Raw genomic sequence first — 10,185 nt, 5'->3', positions numbered from 1 at the left:
ATCTACTGCATGGCAAGGTGACTGTAATTAACAATACTGCGTTATATACTTGAAACTTGTCAAAAGAATAAATCAATCCTAAATGTTATCATCACACACACACATAGTCATTATGTGAGGGGTGAGAGATATTAACTATACTCATTGTGGTAATTATTTTGCAATCATACATGTATCTCATGATCATGTTGTGTACTTTTAAACTTACATGCACTGCATGTCAATAATATCATGATAACCTGGAAAAATAGAATGTTTATGATGGTTAGATTTATGAGGTGTGATAACAAGTGATTCTTTATTTTTCTGTACAATTTTCTATATTTTCCAAACTTTAAATAATCAGCATGGATAATTTTTATCAGGAAAAAAAAAAACCTCTAATTTTTTTACTTTCTGCTTTGACTCATCAGGCAAGGAAAGACTACTGCTGAAAGGATCACAGAGGGGAGGGGAGGGGAGCAAGCAGAGGAGGAGCCAGAGGTCTAACACAGTCAGCAGGCAGTCAGTCATGGACTCCTTATGCAGCAGCTGGCTCCCCACCCAGACACTGATTCTCCAAATCAGTCTCATTTTTGGTGAGTAACAGGACAGGTGGGGCTGCTCCTGGGACAGGGTGGTGAGAGGCTGAGTCAGGTGTGAGGAAGATTGGTGGGCAGCTGGAGCTTGCCTGTTACCAACTTCCTGTTTCTCAAGCTTCTTTGAAGGTTGAAGGGGAGGAAAGAGGGATCAGGGCCTTTCTGGAATGTCTGCAAGTTCCTCAGGATGGGAAAATCACCATCAAACCCTTACGTCAAAAGGCAATTATTAACCCTGCTTTGTGGGGCTGCTGCTGCTGAAATGATTAGAGCAGTGTCTCATTTTTCAGATTCTGGTTTGGCCGAACTGTCTCCGCAATATCAGGCCCTTCTCTCCATCCCCTACCCCCACCCCCACCCCCACCTCCCGGACTTCCTTCCCTTTACAGCCTGAGGGGGGCATGTGGGATGAGTGAGGGACCGGGACAAGCTCCCATTGCCCCATATTCAGGGACATCTGAGCTGTGGGGACATCTGCAGAGGTGGAGGGTAGAGGGGTTGGGGGAAGGTTGGGGAAGTGGGATTCTGACCTCTCATATGATGACCTTTATGTGTGGTTACAGTTGATGACCTTTATGTGTGGTTACAGTTGTTTTCAACTCTGCGGAGGCTGGGATAAGGCTGCAGATGCTGTCTTGTGTGTGGATTGTGAGTTGGCCCCCTGACTTTGTACCCCAACCGTTTTATGGTGCAAAGTAAAGCTGAACTCTGTAGTCAGACACATCGGTTCACAAATTCTGGTCCTGCCCCATATTCGCCGTAAAATCTTCAGCCAACGTATATACCCTGGGACAAGTGGGCTTTACCTGTCAGAGCTTCAACTTCCTTACTTGTAAAATGGATAGAATAACACCTCACTTCATGTGTCATTTGGGAAATGAAATGAAATAGAGCACATTCTGACCAGTGTCTGACATAGGGACACAGAATACTCATGCGTGTCATGTTATATTTATCTATCTTGATGAAAGATTTGCAAAGAGACTCTTAAAAGAAAAAAGTATTCTTTCACTGTTTCATAATTGATGATTTTATCATAATCCAGCAGGTTAAAAAGTAAAAAGATTTTCCTGTTGGAATCAGAGGGATTGTGGTGACCCAGAGATTGCGCACTGTCCTAAACTCCTCACCCACCTCCGCCTCCAGGACCATGTTTGTCTCAGACTGCAGAGAGGCTGATGAGGGCGGCAGGGCCCTCACTGTCCTAGCCCTCCCCATGCCCCACTCCCCACAGAGAACTCTAACCTCTTAATTCAGGGATAGGGGAGCCTCTGCTTTTTAAAAGAAACTACTCTCCTCTCCCTATTTCTCACCCTTTCTTCTCTCCCCAACCTCTAGGAAAATGATCTTATTTACATTTTAACCTCTAGGAAAATGATCTTATTTACATTTTTCAGCAAGGAAACAGCTGCTCCATTAGTGCCCTCCACGATTTGAATTCTTTTTCCTTTTTTAAGTCAGCAAATGCTAAAATTACCTCATTAAGGTCATGGAGTTTGTGCGATCAGTGAGCAGTTTAGGTCGTCCTGATTTTTTTTTTTTTTTTTTGATATGTAGTTACATCTAGGCTAGCCCCTCTGTGCTTCCAGAGCTCTTCCCCTGTTCTGCCATTACAGCACCTCTCAATGTTCTCAGAGAGGTGTGTAGGTGGGAGGGCAAGGGCAACACAGGAAGCCATCTGCCCATCTGCTCTCTGTCTGTGCATTTTAGTTGCCAAACAACCACTGAGGGGTGGAAGTCCCCCCAGAGAAAGTGCAGCTGTTCCTGCCTTGCCCAAACAGGCATCAGCCGAATTATAAGCAGACTGAGAGCAACAATAACAAGGCTATGTGTATGTAAGTCCCACTTGAGAGGGGAGGGCAGGGAGCTGGATGGGTCCCAGTGGCTCTAGCCACAGTGTCCTTTACATTACTTAAACAGTGATAAAACAAGAACTCTTTCCTGTAAATGCATCCTAGATTAAAGCTGATTCAGGCAGTACTGGTTTCATACTTTTAAGAATTGATGTTGATTGAACTAGTGAGTGCTTGTCCTTCATTTAAAATTATAATTTTAAGACATTTAAAGGATATGGTGTCATATCATCATATTTAATTTCAGTTCCTTGAAAATTTGCAAAAGAAAGTTTTATCGGTTATTTTTTCATGTACCCTTAAGGCAGGGCACACAGGATGTTTTGGTATACGTAAGAGATGGAAATGACCTCGTTTACATTTTCTTATCAGCTTTTCAGTTATTGTTAGATTTGGTCCTTTTCTGGATGTTTTAATGGATTCCAGAAGCTGCATTAGAAAAAGAATTGGATATCAGGAACTGGGATCTAGGGATAGTGGCACCAATTGTTCTCTAGTTATTTTTCTCAGTTTTCTTGTAAATTGTAACTTTATCTCCCTAATCATGTCAATAATATTTTCTGTAGCCTGAGAGAAATAACTTAATAAATTTATTTAAATATAAGAGAGAGAGAACAAAAAAAGAGCCAAAAACAAAAACAAAAAAGACTCAAGAGTCAGGCAGCTTGCAACCACACAAATAAACAGATTTAAGATTGCTGGGAGAAATATTAATAACCTCAGATGCAGATGACACCACTCTTATGGCAGAAGGTGAAGGAGAACTCAAAAGCCTCTTGATGAAAGTAAAAGAGAGTGAAAAAGTTGGCTTCAAGCTCAACATTCAGAAAACTAAGATCATGGCATCTGGTCCCATCACTTCATAGCAAATAGATGGGGAAACAGTAGAAACAGTGTCAGACTTTATTTTTTTGGGCTCCAAAATCACTGCAGCTGGTGACTGCAGCCATGAAATTAAAAGATGCTTACTCCTTGGAAGGAAAGTTATGACCAACCTAGATAGCATATTCAGGAACAGAGATATTACTTTGCCAACAAAGGTCCATCTAGTCAAGACTTTGGTTTTTCCAGTGGTCATGTATGGATGTGAGAGTTGGACTGTGAAGAAAGCTGAGTACTGAAGAATTGATGCTCTTGAACTGTGGTGTTGGAGAAGACTCTTGAGAGTCCCTTGGACTGCAAGGAGATCCAACCAGTCCATTCTGAAGGAGATCAGCCCTGGGTGTTCATTGGAAGGACTGATGCTAAAGCTGAAACTCCAGTACTCTGGACACCTCATGTGAAGAGTTGACTCATTGGAAAAGACTTTGATGCTGGGAGGGATTGGGGGCAGGAGGAGAAGGGGACGACAGAGGATGAGATGGCTGGATGGCATCACCGACTCAATGGACGTGAGTTTGAGTGAACTCTGGGAGTTGGTGATGGACAAGGAGGCCTGGCATGCTGCGATTCATGGGGTCGCAAAGAGTCAGACACAACTGAGTGACTGAATTGACTGACTGAAGCTTTACATCTGTATGGAGCTCTTGCAAAGTCTCTTCATTAAATTGATGCTGCTGCTGCTGTTGCTGCTGTCAAGTTGCCTCAGTCGTGTCTGACTCTGTGTGACCAAATAGATGGCAGCCCACCAGGCTCCCCCAACCCTGGGATTCTCCAGGCAAGAACACTGGAGTGGGTTGCCATTTCCTTCTCCAATACATAAAAGTGAAAGTGAAAGTGAAGTCACTCAGTCGTGTCCGACTCTTTGTGACCCCGTGGACTGTAGCCTACCAGGCTCCTCGGTCCATGGGATTTTCCAGGCAAGAATACTGGAGTGGGGTGCCATTGCCTTTTCCACATTAAATTGCTAGTCTGGAAATTCCCTCATTCCTACCTTGTCCTGAACTCTGACTATTTGCTTTTTCTTTAGTGATTTAGTTCCCTCTTCAAAAACACCAAACATTGCCTTGCAGTGTTTTGTCTGAAAGAAAATAAACCGATGAATCACCACCACCAGCACACCAGCTTGATCTTGTGTCTCCAGTCTCCCAAAATGCTTCCTTGAAAACCTAAATACCCAAAAGAAGAAATTAAAAGCAGGAAACAACCATGTGTAAAAATAAAGTTAAAATTCTATTCTGCTTAACTTTACGCAAATATATTGAAAATTGAGATGCAGTGCCTCTAGAAAAATATAATTTACCAATACTGAGTCCAGAAGAGGAAAAACAGCCAAGCAGGCTATGGAAACACACTCCTGTGTTTCTTCTCTATTCTCTGATGCTAGCAAACTACTTCTGATGCTGGATGTAAGAGCTCTTTTCCACCAAGCAATTGTGTCATTTATCGGCTACCACATGGGCTTCCTACAATTTGACTCAGTTATGACACTATCTTCCTGTCAGATCAGCTTGTCAGATCTCACAGAGTAAAGGTTCAATCCCTTATTCTCTCCTAACTTCAGACACTTGTAACAAGTCCAGGTTAGCTGTGCTTTTGACAGACTGGCTATAAATTAGAGGTTCCCATGATCTTCTTGTCAGGTTTAGTTAATTTGCTAGAGCAGTTTACAGAACAACAGGAGATCAGTTCACTTACTAGATCACTGGTTTATTATTTAAAAACATAACTTCTGAACAGCCAGATGAGCAAGATGGATCAGGCCAAGCATGTGGGAAAATGTGCTGAGCTTGCATGCCCTCTCCTGGAGTGCCACCCTGTAAGCACCTACTTGGGTCCACCAACCCAGAAGCTCTCCTAGCCCCATCCTTTTGGGTTTTTATGAGGACTTCATTACACAGGCAGAATTGATTGAATCACTGGTCACTGATGATTAAACTCAGTTGCTAGGCCTTCTCCCCTGTCAGCATAACAGAGTGTGGGAATGAAAGTTTCAACTTGCTATCAGGCTTGGTTCCCTCCCATCCCAAGGAGCTTTCCAAAGTCACCTACCGAACATAACTTTCAGTTGTGCTATGAAAGGGGTTTGTTAGGAATAACAAAAAATAACCATTTCACCTTGTTGCTCTGGATCTAATTCAGTAACTGGGAACAATATTCAGTTCAGTCATGTCTAGCTCTTTGCAACACCATAGACTGTAGCATGTCAGGCCTCCCTGTCCATCACCAACTCCTGGAGCTTACTCAAACTCATGTCCATCGAACCAGTGATGCCATCCAACCATCTCATCCTTTGTCATCCCCTTCTCCTCCTGCCTTTAATCTTTCCCAGCATCAGGGTCTTTTCAAATGAATCAGTTCTTCACATCAGGGGGCCAAAGTATTGGAGTTTCAGCTTCAGCATCAGTCCTTCCAGTGAATATTCAGGACTGATTTCCTTTAGGATGAACTGGTTGGATCTCCTTGCAGTCCAAGGGACTCTCAAGAGTCTTCTCCAACACCACAGTTCAAAAGGATCAATTCTTCGGCGCTCAGCTTTCTTCACAGTCCAACTCTCACATCCATATGTGACCACTGGAAAAACCGTAGCTTTGACTAGACGGATCTCTGTTGGAAAAGTAATGTCTCTGCTTTTTAATGTGCTGTCTAGATTGGTCATAACTTACCCCTGGAATGCTTATGTAGGAAGCTGCAAAGATTTTAGGAGCTATGTCCCAGGAGTAATAGACAAAGAACCAAATACATATGGTTTTCATATAAATCATAAAAACACATTACCTTATTTTAAAAAATAGGCTAAATTGTCTAATACCTACTCTTTAAAAGGTAACAGGCACAGTAGTTTCATAGGTTAATTATAATCAAAGTTTACAGAATAGATGATTCTACCTTCACCACTATAATTTAATAGTATTATAACATACTAGTTAATACAGTTCAGCTCAGTCGCTCAGTTGTGTCCGACTCTTTGCGACCCCATGAATCGCAGCATGCCAGGCCTCCCTGTCCATCACCAATCCCTGGAGTTCACTCAGACTCACGTCCATCGAGTTGGTGATGCCATCCAGCCATCTCATCCTCTGTCATCCCCTTCTCCTCCTGCCCCCAATCCCTTCCAGCATCAGAGTCTTTTCCAATGAGTCAACTCTTCTCATGAGGTGGCCAAAGTACTGGAGCTTCAGCTTTAGCATCATTCCTTCCAAAGAAATCCCAGGGCTGATCTCCTTCAGAATGGACTGGTTGGATCTCCTTGCAGTCCAAGGGACTCTCAAGAGTCTTCTCCAACACCACAGTTCAAAAGCATCAATTCTTCAGCACTCAGCCTTCTTCACAGTCCAACTCTCACATCCATACATGGCCACAGGAAAAACCATAGCCTTGACTAGACGGACCTTAGTCGGCAAAGTAATGCCTCTGCTTTTGAATATGCTATCTAGGTTGGTCATAACTTTTCTTCCGCGGAGTAAGCGTCTTTTAATTTCATGGCTGCAATACAGTTCGATCCGTGTTAAATATGATTAACAAAGGCAACTTAGGTGATCAGCTTTATTTAATACTTCATGAAGTGGTCATTCTCTATGTCCAAGGGTCCAAAAAACTGCAAAATAGGATGAGTGGCAGAAAGCTTTTATAGGATAAAGAATGATGAATAAGGAAGAGAAAAATAGAAAATAAATAAGGAACAAGAAAATAAGTGCAGAGCCCACAGTTGGTCTGGTGTTTAGGGATTGGCTGACCGGATATTTCATTTTCTTGTCAAGCAGAACATTTATAAGAATATGAAAGTTACTTAAGTTTGGGTTTGCTGACATGGCACCCGAGACAGGAGAGGCTCAGTCATGGTCCTAGAAATTTATTTCAACAGACCAGAGAAAGAAATGAGATATAAAATTTCAAAGAAGAGCATTCTATTATCATAGTATATAGATGATTTAATTTTTACTTGAAAAATCCAAAAAGAATCCATAGAAAAATTCTTACAAATAATAGAATTCAGGAAAAAGGCTGTATACAAAATTAAATAAAGAAATAAATGAACATATTACACAATACTAATGCTGGGAGGGATTGGGGGCAGGAGGAGAAGGGGACGACAGAGGATGAGATGGCTAGATGGCATCACTGACTCAATGGACGTGAGTCTGAGTGAACTCCGGGAGTTGATGATGGACAGGGGTCGCAAAGAGTCAGACACGACTGAGCAACTGAACTGAACTGAACTGAATAACCGGAAAGACATGATGTCAGGAAAACAAAATGCCCAATATGTAAACATAACAAGAAATGTGTCGAAGATACATGACAAAAATATAAAATACTATAGAAACACACTGAATAATTATTGAACAAATAAGAAAAGGTGAAAGTGAAAGTGTTAGTCACTCAGCCATGTCCCACTTTTCTGTGACCCTGTGGACTGTAGCCCACCAGGCTTCTGTCCATGGAATTGTCCAGGCAAGAATACTGGAGCAGGTAGCCATTCCCTTTTCCAGGGGATCTTCCCGATCCAGGAATCAAACCCACGCAGGCAGATTCTTCACCCTCTGAGCCACCAGGGAAGCCTGAACAAATAGAAAAACATATCATATTACATTTAATAGGAAGATTAAATTGTAAAGAAATTGGTTATCCTGAAATTAATTTATAGATTAAATGTGATCCTAGTGAAAAATTATCAACAAAGTTTTTGTTTTTAAATCCAGATAGTTTATATGGGAAATTATGAGGCAAGAACACTCAGAAACATTCTGAAATATAAGCATAATTGAGGGAATAGGTTTACCAGATGTTATAACACATCATAAACCTACAGATGTTAAAGCACTGGAATATCAGCCCATGAATAGACCTGGTAAGTTCAGAAAAGACACAGTAAATTACTTTGAGACAAATGGCTAGTCATAAGGGAAAAAAAAAATTATATTCATACCGCATGTCTTGTATCAAAATAAATTCTACAAGGACCAAAGATTTAAATATATCTGGAAATTTCCTCTGGAAATGGATAATAGTGATAGTTACACAATATTGTAAATATACTTAAGACACTGATGTGTACACTTCAAATGTTTAAAATGGTAAATTCTATGTTATGTATATTTTCAAAATTTTTAAATTGAAGAATAATTGCTTTACAGAATTTTGTTGTTTTCTGTCAAATTTCAACATGAATCAGCCGTAGGTATTCATATATCCCTTTCCTTTTGAACCTTCCTCCCATCTCCCTCCCCATCCCACTTCTCTAGGTTGATGTAGAGCCCCTCTTTGAGTTTCCAGAGCCATACACAAAATTCCCCTTGGCTATCTACGTTACATATGGTGATGTAAGTTTTCATGCTACTCTTTCCATACATCTCACCCTCTCCTCCCCTCTCCCCATGTCCATAAGTCTATTCTCTATGTCTGTTTCTCTTTCCATTGCAGCCCTGTAAGTAAATTCTTCAGTGCCATTTTTCTAAATTCCATATATATACGTTCAGTTCAGTTCAGTTCAGTTCAGTTGCTCAGTCGTGTCCAACTCTTTGTGACCCCATGAACTGCAGCACGCCAGGCCTCCCTTTCCATCACCAACTCCCAGAGTTCACCCAAACTCATATCCATCAAGTCGGCGATGCCATCCAGCCATCTCATTTAAAATCTATTTATCTTTCTCTTTCTGACTTACTTCACTCCATGTAATAGGTTCTAGGTTCATCCACCTCATTAGAACTGACTCAAGGGGTGTTCCTTTTTATGGCTGAGTAATATAGTGATTGCAGCCCTGAAATTAAAAGACATTTACTCTTTGGAAGGAAAGTTATGACCAACCTAGATAGCATATTCAAAAGCAGAGATATTACTTTGCTAACAAAGGTCCGTCTAGTCAAGGCTATGGTTTTTCCAGTGGTCATGTATGAATGTGAGAATTGGACTGTGAAGAAAGCTGAGCACTGAAGAATTGATGCTTTTGAATTGTGGTGTTGGAGAAGACTCTTGAGAGTCCCTTGGACTGCAAGGAGATCCAACCAGTCCATCCTAAAGGAGATCAGTCCTGGGTGTTCATTGGAAGGTCTGATGCTGAAGCTGAAACTCCAATACTTTGGCCACCTCATGTGAAGAGTTGACTCCTTGGAAAAGACCCTGATGGTGGGAGGGATTGGGGGCAGGAGGAGAAGGGGACGACAGAGGATGAGATGGCTGGATGGCATCACCAACTCGATGGACATTAGTTTGAGTAAACTCTGGGAGTTGGTGATGGACAGGGAGGCCTGGCATGCTGAGATTCCCGGGATTGCAAAGAGTTGGACATGACTGAGCAACTGAACTTAATATTTTTTGTGTATACACACCACAACTTCTTTATACGTTCATCTGTCAATGGACACCTAGGTTGCTTCCATGTTCTACCTATTAATAGTGCTGCAATGAACAATGGGATACATGTGTCTTTTTCAATTTTGGTTTCCTCAGGGTATATGCCTAGGAGTGGGATTGCTAGGTCATATGGTGGTTTTATTCCTAGTTTTTAAAGAAATCTCCATAACATCTTCCATAGTGGCTGTATCAATTTATTCCCACCAATAGTGCAAGAGCATTCTCTTTTCTCCACACCCTCTCCAGCATTTATTGTTTGTAGACTTTTGGATGATGGTCCTTCTGACCTGTGTGAGGTGATGTCTTATCATAGTTTTGATTTACATTTCTCTAATAATGATTGATGTTGAACGTCTTTTCATGTGTTTGTTAGCCATTTGTATATCTTCTTTGGAGAAATGTCTGTTTAGGTCTTTTCCCCACTTTTTGATTGGGTTGGTTGCTTTTCTGACATTGAGTTGTAGGAGCTGCTTATATATTTTGGAAATTAATCCTTTGTCAGCTGTTTCATTTGCTATTAT

General features: G+C 41.4%; 1 protein-coding gene across 2 annotated transcripts in view; it reads left to right on the top strand.

Moving 5' to 3' along the window:
* Positions 1 to 500: 500 nt before the first annotated feature.
* LOC138073733 (SLAM family member 9-like) overlaps positions 501 to 10,185 on the top strand; it is a 42,821-nt gene continuing 33,136 nt past the window's right edge. For both annotated transcript variants that reach the window (XM_068965626.1, XM_068965625.1), the window contains exon 1: positions 501 to 578. In XM_068965626.1, coding sequence (XP_068821727.1) covers positions 512 to 578 — 67 coding nt within the window. In that variant the 5' untranslated portion in view covers positions 501 to 511. The remainder of the gene's footprint in view (positions 579 to 10,185) is intronic.

Source organism: Capricornis sumatraensis, chromosome 2 (genome assembly GCF_032405125.1).
Source record: "Capricornis sumatraensis isolate serow.1 chromosome 2, serow.2, whole genome shotgun sequence".
Classification (NCBI taxonomy): domain Eukaryota; kingdom Metazoa; phylum Chordata; class Mammalia; order Artiodactyla; family Bovidae; genus Capricornis; species Capricornis sumatraensis.
Note: the sequence above shows the minus strand (reverse complement) of the source record. Positions and strands in the feature narration are given on the sequence as shown.